This window comes from Muntiacus reevesi, chromosome 3 (assembly GCF_963930625.1).
Source record: "Muntiacus reevesi chromosome 3, mMunRee1.1, whole genome shotgun sequence".
Classification (NCBI taxonomy): Eukaryota; Metazoa; Chordata; class Mammalia; order Artiodactyla; family Cervidae; genus Muntiacus; species Muntiacus reevesi.
The window spans coordinates 170,905,825-170,926,491 of NC_089251.1; the positions used below are offsets into that span (position 1 = coordinate 170,905,825).

Sequence of the window (20,667 nt, forward strand, 5' to 3'; positions counted from 1 at the left end):
AAAGGGGTCCCTAAGCCGAAAAGCTTAAAGAATCACTGAAGAAATCATTTCTGTGCACTCAGACAGTCCCAGGAAGCTTTGTGGACAGTGTGGCAAGGGATGATTAAGTATAGTTAAAAGTAGAAGTGAAACGCGTGATGAATCTCATGATGGTAAAGAGCAATCAAAATTGAATTAAGGTGAAATTACAGAAAGAAAATCCATGGTATTTAATTAGGTTGCATTTTATTTAGATAAATGAAAAATCTGTATTCCCCCCCCCCAAACAGAAGTAAGAATCAAATATTGTCTCAGATTAAAGGAAAACTGCTAAGCTTGAAGCTTATAACTGAGAGCTAAAATTTCCAGCCCTTCAATATCTCAAAGGAAAATATCGGAACAAAGTTATCTGTGTGGCAGAGAGAGGCAACTCGGGTGTACCATTAGCAAAAGAACCTGAGGGGGAACATTTTATATTCCTCAATTATAAGAAATGGCAAGAGTGTACAAGTCTTGCATTCCTTTCTATTGTACATGGCTCCATAGTAATGCAAAAATTAGCAAAGTTTAGGCACTTGCTCCAACTTCTGCAATTTGCATTTGATGCTTAAGGACCTCACAACAGCAGCTTTAAAATTATAAAATTATAATACAGAATTGTATGTCATGCTACTGTTAATGGCATTGCTCCTGTTAATACAACAATGATGCTTAATGGACACAGGTACAGAGCTTGAACGGGAGTAACCCAGGGCACATCAAAAGAGCACAGCCACCAAGCAACTGCCACTGAAAAACCAACTTTGATGGCTAGAATGACCCGGTCAAGGCCAAACACCAATAGGATGAAGTGGCAGGATGGAATTTCAATCCCCCAAAAATGACTACCATAAACTACACAAATCTTGAATCTGTTCAAAACAGGACAAACCGTCTTCCTGCCATAGAAAGGAAGTCAGTCAATAATTAGAAGTCAAATGAACTCCTTAAAAACTGCTGTCATCTCCAAATTTCAGTTGATCTACAGAAATTGGCACCAGCATTTCAGTGTGTTTTTAAGTCTCAAGTTGGCAAAAGAAAGATCTTTAGATGGCCAATTTTTTTTATTGTAATCAGATTTGTTGGTTTATGAGAAAACTACTTTCCAGTTTTAACACCCAACTGTCTTTTGGCTAAAAAAAAAAAAAAAAAAAAAGACTATTCTAGTTTTGCTTAAGTGTTATGCTTTAAAATAATTTAATCGGCAGCTGAAATTTAAGTTCTCAAACTGGAGTACTGAGTTTAGGTAAAATTTAAGAAGTGTATACATCAGACCGGTCTCTACCCATGAAAAAGTGGAAACTCTCCAGTAGATAGGGGACGGTTCTGTGTGTGTGGCAATTGTCTGACAGAATCTTTTGTATATTAGCATGAAGTGGAAATCATTTTGACACTTTAAGAATTTTTTCCAAGATCACCTGTTAGGCAAGGCAGTCGTACTGCTAAGCCTTCTTAAAATGTCTTTCTAGAGGCATTTGTCATTAACACGCATTAACAAAGAGAATTAACTTTTCACGAAGCACCACCAGATGGTAGCATTGTTTCAGGACCTTCCACCTGAAAAGCTCCCAGTTTATTTCAGTGGAGGCCTCTCTGCCCTTGACTTTCCCTAATCTGAAACTGACGTAAAGCAGTGACCGTGTAGTGACTACGTTAGATAGTTCTAGCTTCTCTGCTTTTCAGATGCAATGAACATTGGACCCAAGCTTCCTATGATCTAAGAAATCCAGCAAATCTAAGTGAAGCAAATGTTTTATTGAAACCAGTTGTCAAATCACAGTTTATCCAAATGAACAAAATGCTACATTGTTCTTAAAAGAGTGGGCACAAATATGGCACAGATTAACAATCCAGCATCTATCAAAATACCATTTGTAAAGAACCTGACTTATTTCGTGCTGTGTGTGAGTGGGGGTCCAGCATGTAAGGTCGACTCAAAAGCAGTCAATTCTTTTCTTGATAACGTGAAAACATTTCACTACTTTGCCTCAAAATGAAAGCAAACGCATCCGTCCAAACAACCATAACAATCAGGAGAAAAGACTCCAACTTAATCTGCTCCTGAAAAAAACTTCCTTCCAACCTCCACCTGGGGGCTAGGAAGAAAAATTTCCCAGTAACAATGGGACATTCTGTATGTCTCCCCCCTACCCCCCGCAAAGAAAAAAAAAAAAAAAAAAACCCGCCTTTCATTTTTAGCATACTATGCATAATAGGAAAGTGATCTATTTTAGAGTAATATTGAACAGGGAATCTAATCCTTAGTGAATTTTAAAAGAGATGGAGCTTCTGATCAGGAATGTTATTTCTAGAGAGCTGTTTTTCAAAGGCTGTTAACTGAGGCAGCAGAAAGCTTCCCGAGACTCCACCGTGGCCGCATGCCCCATCATATAATGTGTGATACAAAAGGAATTGCACTATGCTGTAATTTCCTTAGACGTTAAGAAAATAAAAAATATACAATAGATACAGAAGGAGGGTTACTTGAAACATACATATAAATACATAAAGAATGATACTCCAGTTTGAGAAGCAGAACCAAGAATTGCCAACTCCAGTTCTGGGCTAAGAATTGAGGACCTTGAATCAGAAACATTATATGGTACCGAGGGAAAATGTCAGTGTGGTCTTGACAAGAGGAAATGTTATCCAGCTATAGCTCCCGATGAAGCCTCAGGATTGTCAGTGGTTCTCGGGAAATGAGAGCAGTTGACATGTCTGTTCTTCGGTTTCCAAAGTTCTGAAAGACTGGTCTCGTCAGCAGCATTCAATTTCTTCCCCTACTGGTCTTCACATTCTGGTCTTGCAAGTACACAAGTGTAACTGTGGAAGGAAGTCAGAATCAAAAGTAAATGAAATCTCTTTTCCTCTCTCATTTCTGCAGTAGCACTAAGAGTTGTGAGAGGGAGATGCGGCCGATGGGAACCCTAGTGAAAACCATAGGTTGAACCCCGTAAGGAAGAAACATGGTCCATAATACCGTGTCCTTTGCTATTGAGTGGGCCAAAAAGTTTGTTCGGATTTTTTCCTAAGATGTTCCAGAAAAACCCAAACGAACTTTCTGGCCAACCCATACCCAAACAGCAGTAGTTAGGCTCTCATATGCACTGGAAATGTTCTTAAAGTGCTTGTCACTATGCTGGAAGAAATCAATATTTTCCCCAGAGAGCTATAAATTACATTTCAAGCAGTAGCGTATAAACCTACTTTGGACTTCTATAGTTATTTTGTAAAAAATGTAACAAACTAGCTGGTATGGTGCTGAGTGAGCACAACATATTTCTTATGTCCTCGGGCCAAACACATACACAAATGCACACTTGTGTGCACACACACAGGCCTCTTAATTTTCTTAGAAAGCAGTCATACTAGGGAGTAAAACGAAGTCACTACTCTTAGGACACCAGTAAGACTGATGAGTATGTCAAAGAGAAAAAGGAAACTAACCTGGGTCTCCTAGTCTGACTGATGGTTATTTCCCCAGATGCAGGTTTCAGGGTAAAATCCTAATTATTTGAACTCATAACAAATCTGCCATCTGAATGTGTGTGTGTGGGGGGGGGGGGGGGGGGAGTAGGTGAAGGGGGAAGTTATTTTTTTTAAAAAGAGAAGTTACTTACATGATGTTTTAAGATTCTGTGGGTTCGGGTTTCGCCAGATCTCTTTCTTGGTTCTGTGTCTCCTCCTGTGTTTGTGTTTTCATCTCTTTTTCTAACTCGCTCTGCACTTTTCCCTCCTGGCTATCTCCCTTCTCTTTCAGTTTGGGTCCATTTGTATCTGGGGACTCTTTGGTCGAGCCTCCCGAGGCCTCAGCATCCTCCGGGGCTGAGGTTTGGTTTCCAGGGTCACCGGCAGCATCACCTTTTTCATCCTCTCGGGATTCAAATGGTGACTTCTTTCTTTCTCCAAAACCGGCACTGCCGTCATCTTGCAGCACAGACTCTGTTTCAGGGATTTCTCTCTTTTTCTGGGATGGGAGAGCTACCTCTTCAAGCTGCTGGTCATCTACCCTGGAACCTTCTATGCTAGTGGCCGCCACCTTCTCTGAAGCTTCATTTGCATCTTTGGAAACGCTGGGATGCGCGTGTTCCCCAGTACTTAGTGGGGGTTCCTCTTTGGCTTCTATGGCTTGTGCTTCATCCACCGGGCAGGCCTGAGGTTCGCTTTCTTCTTTCTCCGTTTTCTGCCCAGCTTCCTGGCTGTCGGCTTCTGCCAGTTGAGCCTGCGTCTGGACATCGGTGGCCGTTTCTTCCGTACTCCCCAAACGGTCAACGGCTGTCTGAATCACGCTCTGTACAAGTCTGCAGCTCTCCTTCTGAAGTTTCGAAATCTCACTTTCCGCCTTGCCGTCTTCCTCTCCTGTGTTGCTCTCTCTGCCTTCCTGACCAGCAGCCTGCTCACCATCTCCATCCAACTCCCGTTTCTGTGATGTGGTTTCATCTCCTTCCAGGTCAGCGCTGATGCCTTTTCCAGGCATAATAGATACTATCACTGGTATTGATTCTGCTTGAGACTCAGTCCCTGTGGATGCCACATCTTCTTCCCCAGGCTGGGCAGGAAAATCTTTGTCTTTTTCTGAGGACTCTTCTTCTGGTACTAGATGTGCTTCTGCAGATTTCAAAGCTTCGGCTGTTTCTACAATCTTGATCGCTTCTCCTAAGACCTTCTCCTCCACAGCTGCAGCTATCAGAGCTAACGCTGCCTCAGAGCTTTGAACTGGGATTTCTGTGCCTGCCTCTTCCTCAGAAGCCAGCAGGGGAGAACTTCCTTCAAAACTGACAACTTCCTTTTCCCCGTCGATGATGGTGACATTCACTGTCTGAACCAGTTGCTTACTGAGCTCTTCACAAACGGCCACAGCTGGTTCGTGCTCAAGTTTCTCTTCACTCCCTTCAGTTGCTTCCACTTCCACTGTCTCCCTTTTCCCTTCAACTACCATCTCTCTCTCTGCTGGGGTTGGGAGAGACTTAGCAGGACTGTGGAGTTCTAGATTACCATTCTCTTGAAATTCGACTTTCTTAGTAACGTCCTCCTCAAGGACAACTTCAGTTATTTTTTTCTCAGTTATTTCTGTGTCGGTAGACACAGCAAGTCCTTCCACGGATGGTTCTTCTTTGGCTTCTTCATCAGAGCACTGGCCAGTCTCCTGAATCACCTCAGTCTTTGAAAGGATGGCTACAGTCTCCACTGTTCCTTCCTCTTCATCCGTGTTTTCTAGACCCTCTGCCATCTTTGAAGACCTTTCATCCTGCGACTGAAAATCAGAAGATGCTGCAGGCAGCTCTTTCCGTGCAGGAAGTGCCTCGCCTTCGGGGACCTGGGACTGAGTGCTGGCTGGAACCTCACCATCTTCACGGTCATCCATGCTCTTGTCTGGCTGGCTTAGAGCTGAAGCATCAAGATCTGCTACTGGGGTGCTTCCATTGGTCTCACTGTCCGTGAGGGTTTCTGCTGAGTCAGGAGCAACAGCCTGCTCTGGGGCAGTCTCTCCTTCTACCCCAGTTCCGGTTTCAGCCAGACAAGTGCTCACCAACTCCCTGGCCTCTGCACTCTCTGTGCCTGGAGGAACTTCTTCCAAGCTTTCCGCGGTGGCCTTGGCAACCACCTTCTCCTGTGTCAAAGTCTCAGTTTCAGTATCTTGGACAAGCCCTTTGGATGCTTCATCCATCACTTCCTTCAGATCGAGGGCCTGAGAACCCGCCTCAGCCTCTTCCACTTTCTCCAGTATTTTGGTGTGTCCTTTCTGGGTTGTCTGGATGGCGTCGTCTGGCAGTTGTGACTTTTCTCTAACTTTTTCTGCAACGGCCTGCAGCACCTCCTGGGTCCTCCTCGCCTGGTCCTCCGCATCCGGCACGCCGCCCTCCACCTCTTGCACTGGTGTCGCTTCCTCAGTGGTGTCTGGAGAGTCGGTTAACTGAGAGACAGCCGAAACCATGTCGGCGGTCTCTTCCGCACCAGAGGCCTCTGTGGTTTCGGCGGCTGTCACAGCTTCCGAGGTTAATTCCACCTCGCTGGCCATCGTGTCATCACCAGCCTCCTGGCCCTCTGGCAGCGCTTTGGTAACCATGGGGGTTTCCTCCGCGACGACTTCTCTTTCAAGCACCTCCTCGCTTGGTGGTGTGGCTTCGTCTTCGGCTTGTTCCAGAGGTTCCGTCACCGACGCTGAAATCCAGGAGGGCGCCCTTTCTTCGATGTTGGTAATGGCCCTTGTCCCGTCTACGACAGCCACCGACACGGTGTGAACCAGACTCTTACTGAGCTCCTCTGACACATCGACATCCACCTGCTTCTGCTCGGGCCCCTCCTGGCTCTTGGGGGCTTGCTGGGCTTCGGTTTTCTCTCTTTCCACCGCATCATATTCAGACAGAGGGACCACGGCTGGGATGTCTGCATCGTCCTCGTTGGCCTCCGCTGGCCCCGCCTCTTCGACGGAGGCTGGTTCCTGCTTCCCATCTGGCCGTTTCTTCCTTCGCCCGGGAATAAACTTCCGGATGGAAACCCAGGACTCTTCTTTCCCCGGCTCAGCCTCGGAGGCTGCATGTTCTGCGCCAGGCCCAGCTACAGAGTCTTCGCTTCTCTCTTCCAGTTTTGACTTCGATTTTTTTCTCGAGGTGACCAGTCTTTTAAAGGTTTCCCAGGTGGAGACGCCCTCCCCTTCGGACGGGCTGCCGGCCGGCTCAGGTGAGGAGCTTCCCGGCAGTTGCTCGTGGTCCTGGGAACCAGCAGCGGCCGCCTCTGGGCCCGGCTCCTTGTCCCTCCCAGCTTCCTCTGCTCTCTGGCTTTCCCCTCCGAGGGGTCTTGGTCCTCCTTCGTCGTCGGAAGAGGATGCTTTCCTGGCTCTCTTCTTGGATGACCCCACGCAAATCAGGGCTTCCCAGGACACTGAGGTGTCGACCTTGCGCTTGGGCTCCTCGGGCTTCGGCTCCTCTCCGTTCCCTTTGACCTCTTCCTGAACTTCGGAGGCCGCGCTCTCCGTGGAGGACAGGGTGGCGCTTTTGACTTTGTCCGCCTCGTCCTCCTTATCGCTTTCCGAGAGCCTTCGCACGCGTTTCTTGGGCGTCACCATCTTTTTGAAAGATGCCCAGGGGGTAACACCACCTTCCCTCTTCTTCTCCCCGTCGGAAGTGGTCCCTTCCTCCGCCTCCCCCTCCTGGCCCGGGGCCTCGGCCACCCCTTTCTCCAGACAGGTGATCTCCTCGGGCTCTTCTGGAGACGAAGCTGAGCTCTCGCCGCCCTTCGGTTCGTCTGGACTGTCGGGAGAATCCACGGAGGCTGGGGGCTGCTCCCCGGACTCCTCGTCGCCGCCTCGTTTCCCTTTCTGCTTCTTTCCAGACAGCTTTTTCAAGCCGGAGCTCGTGAACAGTTTCTTTAAAGGGCTCCCCTGCACCTTAATTCTCTCCTGCGAGGACAGCATTTCGGCCTCCCTCACGGTGCCCTCGGGGGGCGTGGACAGCGATTTTGCGTCCCCGCTAAGCTCGGTTGCCTGGGAGTGGTCCCCACTCAGGGCGCCCGCGTCTTCCTCCGTCTTCAGCATCTCGGCCGACTCGGCTTCCGGAAGGTCTGCGCTCGTCTCGGTCGACTTTTCCGGTGGCGAGAGCGCCACTGTTTCTTCCGTTTCAACTTCCGGCTCTTCCTGGTCCTTCTCCACAGTGCTGACGTGGACTTCGGCGACAATCTCTACCTTTTCGTCAAACACTTCGGTTGCTAAGGGAGCTGGTCTCTCTTCGGGAGGTGCCTGTGCTTGGTCTTCAGGGGGCAGCTCCACTTTTTCATACTCGGCCGACAGCCTGGCCTCCTGGGTGCTCTCGGGGGCCTCCTGGGTGGGCGGCTGCTCGCCGGGCTCTTCCGTCTTTTCGTTTTCTTCGGCTTTTTCGGGCTCCTGTTCCTTCTTCTTCTCGGAAGCCTCCAGCTCCTCCTCCCGGGGTTTCCTGAAGCTGGTCTTTTTGCGCCAGCCGGCCCAGCCTTGAGTGAAGAATTTTCTGAAGGGCGAGGCGGTTTCACTGGCCACGGGACTAGTCGGGGAATCTGCAGGTCTGGCGGCTTCTTTCTCTTGTTTCTCTTCTCCTTCATCTTTGCCTTCCTCAGCTGCTTGGCCAGACTCGGCCTGAAGGGAGATTTCGGTGCAGCTCTGCTCGCGTCTGGGGGCCTCCTCGGGTTTCTCGGTGGACTGTTTCAGTTCACCGTCTTTGGGTGTCGCGCCCCCCGTCTCGCGGCTGGGCTCCGGGTGGTCACCAGCCCCATCGGACTCTCCTGCCCCTTCACTTTCATCCTTCTTGACGGTGAGGAGCTGCACGCTGTCAGACTTCTCGGTCTTATCCTTTTTCACAGTGAATTTGAAGCCGACAAACTTGAACACCTTCTTAAATCCCACGTCATTACCCTGGGGCTCAGAGGGTTGCATCAGCTCATCCACGCTGCTTTCCGAGGCAGGGATGGGTTCCATCATCTCAGGCATTTCCTCCTCCCCCTCCTTCGTGATGTCTTGAACCACCGCTGAGTTAGCAGCCATCTCTTTATCTGAGTCCCTTTCACTCACATCTTCAGACTCTCTTTGTCCAACTATTAACAGAAAGAGGGGGTGGTGGGGAAGAAAAAGACAGACATGATTATAATTCAAAAAAATTAAATATTTAAAAACCATGACCAGTGAATACTTTAACAGTATTAACCAGTGAATACTTTAGCAAGATCAAGATCTGGTAATGGTCTTACCAGCATCTGTAAATTTCAACAGATGATCGTTAAAAATTCAGGTTCAAAGGTACTACTCTGCTGTTTCTGTTCCTTTTAGAGAGAAAGTTAACATTCAACTAGCAAAAAAAAAATTAGTTATAGGTAAGTAGCCACAGCATCACTGAGGGTCCTGAGCTGCAACAAAAGATGGTGCATGACCTAAAGAAGACCTTGCATGCTGCAACTAAGACCCAGTACAGCCAAATAAATAACTAAAGAATGTTTTTTTAAAAAGACAAGAGTTGGCGGGAACATTTTTACAGATGAAGTTTGAAACCAAAGCAAGGAAATTATTTGATTGGCTATAGCTTAAACGGTTGCCTTATTTGGGAATGCCCAGTTGGCTGTTTGTCAAAAGACTTAGGAAAAAAATCACATTTACTAACACTATTCTAATAACTCATTCAGTCAAGGATCAAAAGATGGTAAAATTTTGGGGTGAAAGGTTGTCAGCACACCTGCAGTTTTAGAGTATCAACACACAGGTGACTTCATTTCAAAAGGAACAACTTCCTTTACAATGGAGAATCTTCCAGCCACTGCCGTAACCACGCCATCAGAATTAACATCCCCAATAACAGGACAAAACTGTCATCATGCTTCCCAATGAGGCACTAAGAAGGCCAGTAAATCACCCACATAATACTCCTGACAGAAATGTGTAACAGAACTGAATCGTGTGGAAGCAGTCAGACAACAGCCCACGATGAAGAACATCCTATAAAATAACCAGCCTGGACTGAAACATCAATGTCGAAAAAGATAAAAATCAAACATAAATACAAATGGATTGCCTACAAGTCACTTTCAAATAGTTTAAGGAGAGAGAATGAGGAGGTACGGAGAAGAGGAGAGAGAGAAGGAAAGAGCATGAGATAAAACATCAGTGAATGGTGAATTAGGTCATGTGAAGAGAGGTGCTTATTCTATTTATTCTGTAGGCTTATATTTTAAAACTTGTTGTGGGTTAAAGAAGCTAGTCAATGCAATTTAATAAAGGGTGGGATATGCTAAATCTAAAAAATTAAGAAACCTAACAACCAGAGATGCCAGGCGTGGACCTCAGTTGGATATTTGTTAGAGCAAGTCAGCTCAGTGACACTTTTGGATCTTCTTGGGAGAATGATTTGAGATTAGAGGTGACCCATTTTTACCAAAATGAAAGGGTAGAAACTTTGACTGAAAAGAAAAACAGGCTACGAAACGTATATGTATCACGACCTCATTTTGGTTTAAAAATTCTGTCCGTCTCTCTCTCTCTCACACACACAGCATCCACATATGACTTCTGGATGACGAGAATGTAATGTACTTTAGCTTTACTTGTCCGAATTTTTAAAATTTTCTTAGTATTGCTTTCTGTTTGCTTTTCTACTTAGTATTACTTTATTTTGGGGGTGGGGTGGAGCTCTAAAACCATTGCAGATGGTGACTGCAGCCATGAAATTAAAAGACGCTTACTCCTTGGAAGAAAAGCTGTGACCAACCTAGACAGCATATTAAAAAGCAGAGACATTACTTTGCCAACAAAAGTCTGTCTAGTTAAAGCTATGGTTTTTCCAGTAGTCATGTGTGGATGTGAGAGCTGGACTATAAAGAAAACCAAGTGCCGAAGAATTGATGCTTTTGAACTGCGGTGTTGCAGAAGACTCTTGAGAGGCCTTTCGACTGCAAGGAGATCCAACCAGTGCATCCTAAAGGAAATCAGTCCTGAATATTCATTGGAAGGACTGATGCTGAAGCTGCAGCTCCAATACTTTAGCCACCTGATGCAAATTTTTCCAATGAGTCAGTTAAATCATTGGAAAAGACCCTGATACTGGGAAAGATTGAAGGCAGGAGGAGATGGTTGGGTGGCATTACCAACTCGATGGACATCAGTTTGAGCAAGCACCAGGAGTTGGTGATGGACAGGGAGGCCTTGAGTGCTGCAATCCGTGGGGTTGCAGAGTCAGACATGACTGAGCCACTGAACTGGACTGAACTGATTGCTTTATGTAGTAAATAAAAAGGTCAGTTAAAATTGAGATACACAAAAAGGTCCCAATAATACATAGCCAGTTTAGATACCAGTGTTTAGAACATAGCAGTAAGTATTTGAAATGTAGAAATTCTTTGGAAATACAGAAACTATCTGCATCTCCAAATTCCTCATCAAATTTACATCATCTTATTTCACCAGGAAAATAATTCTTTATGTGAAATATTACAAACCTATGTCTACAAATTTCCATCAGACTAGTATTGGGTTTGATTTTGAAAGTGAAGCCGAGAAAGTTCAGTGGAAAACTGTCCAAAGAACCACCCAAGTAAAGTCCAGAGTCCTGTTTGAACACGCTTTATACTGTGCTATACATGCTATATACACCCTAGCAGCTTCCTGAGTAGCTCAGCTGGTTAAGAATCTGCCTGCAGTGCAGGAGATGCAGGAGACCTGGGTTCTATCCCTGGGTTGGGAAGATCCCCTGGGAAGAAAGTGCCAACCCACGCCAGTATTCTTGCCTGGAAAATTCCATAGACAGAGGAGCCTGGTGGGCTACAGTCCATGGGGTTGCAAAGAGTGGGACACGACTTTGTGACTAAGCACACACACCCGCACACACCTTACCCTAAAGTTCTTTTCCCCTTGCTTTTTCTTTTCTAACATGACCAAGTTTTTTGGATAGTCGCAGATAAAACCCGTGATCATCTGGGCTGCTGCTGCTCCTGAGAGGAAGGAGAGATACCAAGGAGGTGCTCTAGCCCTAGCCACGCATGACAGGGGTGGGTGGGGCCTTATGACAGTCCCATGGTTGTCTGTAGAGAATCAGGCAATTCTCATTTTTTCTAATTGCTATCAGTCAGCATCTAAAGTAGCATTAAAAAAATAAAAATAAAACCAAACTGAACATCTTATCAATTAAAATATTTTTTTTTCTTTTTTTGCTGCACCACGCAGGCAGGATCTCAGTACCCCAACCAGGTACTGAACCTAGGCCAAGGCAATGAAAGCCTGGATCCCAACCTCTAGGCCACCAGGGAATTCCCCAAACTGAACATTTTAGGAAGACAAAGGAATTTGATTAATTTCAAGTGCTCTTCTTAAAGGGTACTTTTTCCTTTTAACAAACAAATCCTAAAAAAAAAAAAAAGAAATCCTAAACTCTAGTTAATGACATGCATGACATGCATGCTTTAAGTGTTTAGGAGTGAAGCATACTGGTGCCTGCAACTTACTTTGAAATGCATAAAAAAGATGCGGGTTTCCCTGGGGCTCAGGGGTAAACAATCTGCCGGCCAGTGCAGGAGACACAGGTTTGATCCCTGGTTTGGGAACAGCCCACAGGCCACGGAGCTACCAAGCCCGTGTGCCTAAACTATTGAGTCTGTGCTCTAGAGCCTGGGAACTGCAACTGTGGAGCCCTGGAACCTCAACAACTGAAGCTGGTGCCCTGGAGCCCATGCTCCATAACAAAAGAAGCCGCCACAACGAGATGCCCATGCACCGCAACTAGAGAGTAGCCCCACTTGCTGCAACTAAAGAAAAGCCCATGCATCAAAGACCCAAAAAATAAATAAATAAAAATATTAAAAACAAAAAGTAGGATGGATTCATGAATGGATGGAGGGATGGATAGTTGAAGAACTGTGTAATTAGGCAAGAAGGGAAATGTTAATTATAGACTAAATAAATATACATATGTAATAGTCACATTTCTTTCAACTCTTTCATACCTTGAAATTTTTTCATAAATAAATTTGGGGGGGAAGCTCCCTGGGTGATAAAAAATCACTTTGAAATACACATTTGTGACCAACTTTAGAATTTATAAACTATAAAAGAAAAATTACAGCCCACATTAAACACTGAGGCAAATATCCCAAGAGAGAGAAAAATCCAGACATATGTGACAGACTGTCCAGCATACCCAACCCTGACATTCTTTTAAGTCAGAATCTTCTAGGAACACTCTCTCCCCATTATTTTTTTAAAAGTATGTAAAATTTTCTAAAATAAGAAGAAAATGCTCTAAGCTTTCATTTGTTCCTGTTATAAACCAGCTGTTAAGTCTAAAAATTCTTGACATTAAGTGGATTTCCATGAACTACTATACAAATTTTCCCAATTATAAAAGCATACTCACAAGAGAACTTTCTGCAAACGCTTTGAATGCAACACAAGAGATGTGACCTTCTTTTTTTAAAAGGTGGATGGTATCACTGGAAATATACTGAAGGAAAAGGTCAAACCCCAATGATAACTCTATTCTACCATAATTTTACTAGTAACACATGCACATATAACTTCCCTGCCAACAAGAGTGAGGTAAAAATACTTATTAAGTAACCTCTCCAGAAACCATTAAAAAATGCAGAGAAACTCTGCTAACAAAGTGGGAGACAGCAGGTGTTATACATATCATTTCTGTCCAACTTCCCCATTCCATGCTTCTAATCTGCATTTCAATCCGAAACACCTCTTATAAAACTCTGGGATGATTGGAATGTTTACAATCAAAACTTGGGGAGACAAAGAATAATAGCGGCCAACTGGCAGAAGAAAATCGCTATTGAAGGTTCTGTTACAGCCTAGCGATATTCACATGTTCTTGTTAGAGTGATATATGGCTGAACCCATTAAAAACGAAGAATATTTAGGATCACAGGAAAATTTTTAAAAATCCTAACTGGTCTGCAGTCTCTTTTGACCTAAGTGATCCTAGGAACTACTATTGTCAGAACAATCTTCCAGATTGGGCAGGACCCCTGCGGACCCAGATGGCACCTCTGTGCTTTGTGCAGGAGGCTGGACAAACCCAACTGCACTTGTCTTCCTCACCAGCCGGACCTGTATAGTCCTTACAGAGAGGCCCCTTCCCTAAACTACCCCTTCTTTGATCACATCAGGAAGGTAAGGTTTCAAAATTTCCTAAGGACTCCAGGACCTATAGGATAATCTTAACTACCCAGCCTGCCAGCCAAGTCTGCTTCAATTATGTTCTAATACATAAGCCAACTTAAAAAAATTTTTATTGGATACATGTATGTATATAACTGCTTTGCTTCGCTGTACATCTGAAACTAACACAACATTGTAAATCAACTATATTCCAGTAAAAAATAAGCCAACTTTGATCTCAGGCTTGCCATTCACAGGTCTGGAACCAGACTCAAACCACGTGCGACCACGTGACTGCCCACTCAACTGGGAGTGAAACCTAGATCCACTTTCACAAGCTCCGTTGGTATTTCGTGGCCATCACTCCACGTGCCGCAGCCCAAGTGACAAGGCCCCCTCCGTCCTGTTCAGCAACCCCAGGTTCGCTCAGCTGCCTCCGGGCTCTCCAGTGGGGGCAACTTGTGATATTTTTTTTGTGGGGGGAGGCCTGTATCCTCGGAGAAGACAATGGCAACCCACTCCAGTACTCTTGCCTGGAAAATCCCATGGATGGAGGAGCCTGGTAGGCTGCAGTCCATGGGGTCACTAAGAGTTGGACTGAGCGACTTCACTTTCACTTTTCACTTTCATGCATTGGAGAAGGAAATGGCAACCCACTCCAGCGTTCCTGCCTGGAGAATCCCAGGGACAGGGGAGCCTGGTGGGCTGCCGTCTATGGGGTCGCACAGAGTCGGTCACAACCGAAGCGACTTAGCAGCAGCAGCAGCAGCCTGTATCCTATTCTACCTCGCCTCCCGCCCACGTCCAGGACAAAGACCTTTCCAGGGGACCCCACGCCGCACAATCTTTATCCCAACCTTGACCACCACTTCTTCTGTCTTTGTCTTCCCAGAGGTGCCCCTTTCTGGCAAGAAGCCACCTGCATGCAGCCTGGGGCCTCCCTCACGCTGCGGGTATTTTTCACTCTCCAATTTAGAAGCTGGCTGTGGGTTTGGGCGCCTGTTCCACAGGCCCCAGTGGAAGCCCTGACCCTCGGGGGCCTCGGCAAACCCAATGGAGCCGAGAAGACGGTTCTGCAGCCCTGGGCATGCAGGCATCCTGGGGTGTCCCTTCCTCACACCACCCCCTCCACCACCACCACTGCGCGCTCCAACCGACACGTCGAGGGGCGCTCCACGCGACCCCGCCAGCCCGACGCCGGGAGAACCGCCACTGGGGACGGGGGGCGCGCGCTACTCACAGCAGAGGCTGCTCCACCAGGGCATGGCGCGCGCCGCCGGCCGGCAGGGACAGCCCGACAGAGGCCCCGGAGGCCCAGCCGTCTGCCCCCGGCTGCCCCATCGCTGGATGGAGACTGGCGGCCGACCCCGGGCCGCGCCGCTGACGACGGCGCCCCCTGGGGGCCGCCTCGCGCGTCACAGAGGGCGCAGCCTCCTCGCAAGCCTGCTAGGGGCCCTGACCATCAATCACCCACACCCGGGGTCCCTCCTCCAAGTAAAGAACACTCAAAACAAACTCAAGCACACACACCGAAAATCCGCCAGATCTCCCCGGCCAGAGGCGCCCAAACCTCACTGCCGCTGCATTCCTGAACCGCCCCTCTCTCTTATCCATACTATATGCCTTCCAGTAGTTGATACAAAACCCACTGCCTAACAGAGGCCCAGGGCGTGGCAGGCATCCTTGCATGGGTTGGTTTGGTGGTTCAGTTCAGTCACTCAATCGTGTCCGACTCTTCGCAGGCCCATGGACCACAGCACGCCAGGCCTCCCTGTCCATCACCAACTCCCGGACTTTACTCAAACTCATGTCCATTGAGTCGGTGATGCCATCCAACCATCTCATCCTCTGTCATCCCCTTTTCCTCCTGCCTTCAATCTTTCCCAGCATCAGGGTCTTTTCGAATGAGTCAGCTCTTCGCATCAGGTGGCCAAAGTATTGGAGTTTTCAGCTGCAGCGTCAGTCCTTCCAAGGAACGCTCAGGACTGATCTCCTTTAGGATGGACTGGTTGGATTCCTTGCAGTCCAAGGGACTCTCAAGAGTCTTCTCCAACACCACAGTTCAAAAGCATCAATTCTTCGGCGCTCAGCTTTCTTTATAGTCCAACTCTCACATCCATACGTGAGAAAAACCATAGCCTTGACTAGATGGACCTTTGTTGGCAAAGTCATGTCTCTGCTTTGGTGCTAAGTGCTTTAATTTCCTGAGTATTAAAATAAAAAATGAGGACCTCGCGCAGGTTCCCATTACCAAGCTATCATTTCCAATCATAGAGCCTTTGCTGAAAGGTAGAGGTCACCTGGTCCCTCCAACTGGTTTGGTTTGTTCAGTGGCTAAGCTGTGTCCAACTCAGTGATCCCATGGACTGCAGCACACCAGGCTTCCCTGTCCTTCACCATCTCCCAGAGTTTGCTCAAATTCATGTCCACTGAGTTGGTGATGCTATCTAACCATCTCATCCTCTCCGCCCCCGTCTCCTCCTGCCCTCAATCTTTCCCAAGCTTTGGCCACCTGATGTGAAGAGCTGACTCACTGGAAAAGACCAGCTGGTTTACAGGGGAATAAACTGACTTCAAAAATGGTTGTGGGAAAAGCAAAATGGTACAGCCACTTTGGAAGACAGTGGGGCAATGTCTTGCAAGATTAAACATGCTCTTACCATTTGATCCAGCAATCCTGCTTCTTGGTTTTTAGCCAAATATCCTTGGTATGTACTCATGCCCACATTTGGTATGAGTTGCAACCATGTTCATACAAGAACCTGCTGGTGGGCGTTTCTAGCAGCTTTATTCCTAACTGCAAAAACTGGGAAGCAACCAAGATGTTCTTCATTAAGTAAATGGATAAATAAGCTGGTATATCCAGGCAGTAAAATATTATTCAGCATTAATGATGAGCTAGCAAATGAAGACATGGAGGAACCTTAATAAGTGCATATGACTAAGTGAAAGAAGCCAATCTGAAAAGGCTACACACTGTACAATTCCAACTGTATGACATTCTGGGAAAGGCCGATTTGTGGAGACAAGAAAAAGATCGGTGCTGCCAGAGGTGGGGAGGAGGGAGGGATGAACAGGCAGAGCACAAAGGACTTTTTTTTTTTTTTTTTTTAGTTCTACCACTTTATTGCTACCAACCCATTTCCCTCCACCCTTGTGCACACATGCTCAGTCATGTAATCCCATGGACTTCAGCCCGCCAAACTCCTCTGTCCATGGACTTTTCCAGGCAAGAATACTGGAGTGGGTTGCCATTTCCTTCTCCAACAAAGGACTTTTTTAGGACAGCGAAACTATTCTGCATGATACTCCAACGGTCGGTCGGTCAGTTCAGTTCAGTTCAGCCGCTCAGTCGTGACCAACTCTTTGTGACCCTATGAATCACAGCACGCCAGGCGTCCCTGCCATCACAAACTCCCGGAGTTTACTCAAACTCATGCCCATCGAGTCGGTGATGCCATCCAACCATCTCATCCTCTGTCATCCCCTTCTCCTCCTGCCCCTAATCCCTCCCAGCATCAGGGTCTTTTCTAATGAGTCAACTCTTTGCATGAGGTGGCCAAAGTATTGGAGTTTCAGCTTCAGCATCAGTCCTTCCAATGGTAGATGCATTTTATCATATATTTGTTCAAACCCACAGAATGGACACACCAAGAGAGAACCCTAATATAAACGAAGGACTCTGGGTGGTGATGATGCCAAGCAGGCCGAGGATGGTAACAAATGTCCCACTCTGGTGAGGGACGTTGATAACGGGAGAGACTGCTTGGGTGGGGGATAAGGAGTGTATAGATACTCTCTGTACTTTCCACTTATCACTGCTGTGAACCTAAAACTGCTCTAAGAAATAAAGTCCTATTTTTACAAAGTATTAAATAAAGTCTGTCTCTCTTTTTTTTTTTTTCAGTTTTGGCATGAAAACTCAGTTTCAGCATGTAAGATCGAGTTCCCTGACCAAGGATCAAACCCTGGTCCCCAGTGTTGGGAACATGGAGTCTTAGCCACTGGACCACTAGGGAAGTCCCTAGAGTTTGTCTTTTTATTTATTTATTTAGTCTTTTCAAAAGAAAAATAAACCCCATGAACTTTCAAAGCATTAAAATTCTTATTCTCCATATGGCATTTGTAAGTGTTATAATTTATAGATGCCACTTATGATAAGAAAAAGTATTTAGACATGCCAACATCTAAAGAAACTACTGCTATATGTCTGATGTGGACAGCAGTTCAAATTCTATTTCAGAATAATAAGCAGTTTTTTTCATGGTTACGGTCATGGTTTAAAAAAGAAAGAACACATATATCCTACTGACTCTTCTAACATAGATAATGGTTCAAAAGTTCACCTGAGCACACCTATAACTTATGTCATCTTGTACATCAACTCCTACTTCAATAAAAAAAAAATTTTAAAGATCACCTAACCATCATTTTGTCACTTTGTCAAGGTAAAGACCAGATAAAGGAAGAATCAGTGGGTGCTAAATGGAGGGGTGGGGTGGGGAGAGTTAGGCAGGATATTTACATGCCTAATAGTTGGAAGGGTGGAGAAATCGGACAACTTAACATCAACCCATGAGGGACAGGTGGACACTGTCTACAATACCCTGAGGGCAACACAATGTCACCTGTGGTGACGTATGCACAACCTAAATTCAAGTAAGAGAAACAAACACAAAATGAGGAGGGTGGTAGAAACCGGAGGAGAACTACATGCTTCGAACATGTCAATATCCAAAAGACAAAGGTTACACAAATGTTCCAGATTAAAAGAGGCTAAAGAGATTACGACGTAATACCTGAGGCTGGATCTTGTAATGTTAAGAGGAGAATGCCAAAGGGGACATTATTAAATAACTGAGAAGATTGGAAGAGAATGGCAGACTACATAAAAGTCTTTTGACAATGCAAATATCCGACATTGACAACAGTATTAAGCTTACTTCAGGAAATATCTCTATTCTTAGGAAATACACACTGAAGCATTTAGTAGTGAACGATCCTGATGTGTGTAACTTACCCTCAGATGGTTCAGAAAGCTTCACATCTCATGCCTACATAAGACATAACAGGAACCTGGATGCTGCTTTTTATTTATCTGGCTGCTCTGGGTCTTAGTTGCAGCATGTGGGATCTAGTTCCCTGATTAGGTATCGAACCTGGGTCACCTGCATTGGGAGCTCGGAGTCTTAACCACTGGAATACCAGGGAAGTCCTTGTATGCTGTTTTTGGGTTGTTTTTTTTTTGTTGTTGTTTGCGGGGTCTTCATTGCTGCGAAAACCTTTCTCTGGTTGCTGTGAGGCCTTCTCTCTGTGGTTCTCCTGTTTCAGAGCACAGGCTCTAGGCATGCAAACTTCAGGAGTCGTGGTTCCCAGACTCTAGAGCACAGGTTCAATAGTTAGGGCTTGCAGCCTGAGTTGCTCCAAGGCATGTGAGATCCTCCTGGATCAGGGATCGAACTCGTGTCTCCTATGTTCACAGGTGGATTCTTTACCATTGAGCCAGGGAAGCCGCTGTATGCATTTTTTTTTTTTTAATTTTGTTTTCCAACATAGACCAACAGAGTAAATAATGAAGCAAATGAGACAAAATGCTAAGGGGTAAATTTAGGTAAAAGGTACATGATGTGCCCCGAGCTATTTTTAATTTTGTTACTTTCTCTAAGGTTTGAAGTTGTTTTAAACCATCAGAAGAATAAACAAGTGCAGATGACTAATAAAAATAGAATAACAAAAATGGAGAGGGTAATGATTCACACTCTGGCTCCTTGCCTCACACGATATACCATAATACAAATTTTTGTCAATGATTAAGTAACAGCCAAATTCTTCTCCCATCCCTCAAAGAAGAGACAGAATTCAGGTAGCAAGGATAGAGAGCAAAGGCCAGAAGTTCTGGAGACAGACTGGTGTTTGCATTTCAGCTGCACTGGATTTTTGGGCACAATTCTTAAAGTTTCTTTCTGTGTCCTCACCTATAACATGGGTGCCCTGAGCCATCCCCTTCAAAGGCTAGTTAGGAGGGTAAAACACTCAGTTGGCTGTTTATAATAAAAACAAAACAAATGCCATTAGAATGGCTTTTTTTGTTTGTTTTTTTGCTTGACTGTTTTCCTCAGTACAGAAGTTTTAATTACTTTTTTTTTTTTTACTAATTCCAACAGTCATCTATATAAATTGTTGAAGATTTAAAAATACAGAAAATTGGGAATAATATCCATAAAGACAATGTCCAGCAGTTAAGTGTTGAAAGTGTCAGTCGTTCAGTCGTGTCTGACTCTTTGCAACCCCAGACTGAAGCCCGCCAGTCTCCCGAGTCCATGGAATTCTCCAGGTGGGAATACTGGAGTGGGTTGCCATTCCCTTCTCCAGGAAATCTTCCTGACCAGGGATCGAACCTGGGTCTTCCACATTGCAGACAGATTCTTTACCACCAGGGAATGATGGCTCATTATCTGAGCCACGAGGGAATGTCCAGTGATAATCACTATTAATATCTGTATCTTCTTCTGGATAAATTATTTAATAGTCTTCAAATGGTTGCATAATTTATTTTTATGTCTCCTTATTTTTAGACAATTTCTGTTGGTTCCATTTTTCCTTACTGCACTCACATGTATAAAATCATTGTTGAACCCCAGAAAGGAGCTTTTGAACAGAAGAGGGCAGTCGTGAGCAGCAGAACCGGTAGCCTTGAGACACTCCTAGACTTTCAGGACCACAAGATGCTATGGAAATATGTAAAGTTTAGCTGCTCTTTAAAGTTCTTCAAAGTCGAATGCCACATCGCATCTGTTTTTATCTCTTTGACTCCCGACACAAAGACTTCGAGGGGGAAAACAGGCATTCTGAGTTAACTCCCTACCTGTTCTTTTCATTTGCACCATGAAAAGATCTAGATCTTTCTACCCCATTGTGGACCAAGTGAAGGATCATAGGTGACCGAGCCTTTCTTTCTGTGTGGCCCTCCCTTCCCCACCCTCCCTGCTTTCCCAGCCCCCAACTCCACACAGTATCCAGCAGCATCGCCTCACATT

General features: G+C 45.7%; 1 protein-coding gene across 2 annotated transcripts in view; it reads right to left on the reverse strand.

Annotated features, from left to right (window-relative positions):
* Nucleotides 1-208: 208 nt before the first annotated feature.
* AKAP12 (A-kinase anchoring protein 12) overlaps nucleotides 209-20,667 on the reverse strand; it is a 106,983-nt gene continuing 86,524 nt past the window's right edge. For both annotated transcript variants that reach the window (XM_065931120.1, XM_065931121.1), the window contains 2 exons: nucleotides 3,639-8,577; nucleotides 209-2,841 (listed from right to left, as the gene is read on the reverse strand). In XM_065931120.1, the coding sequence (XP_065787192.1) occupies nucleotides 3,647-8,577 (4,931 nt within the window). In that variant the 3' untranslated portion in view covers nucleotides 209-2,841; nucleotides 3,639-3,646. The remainder of the gene's footprint in view (nucleotides 2,842-3,638; nucleotides 8,578-20,667) is intronic.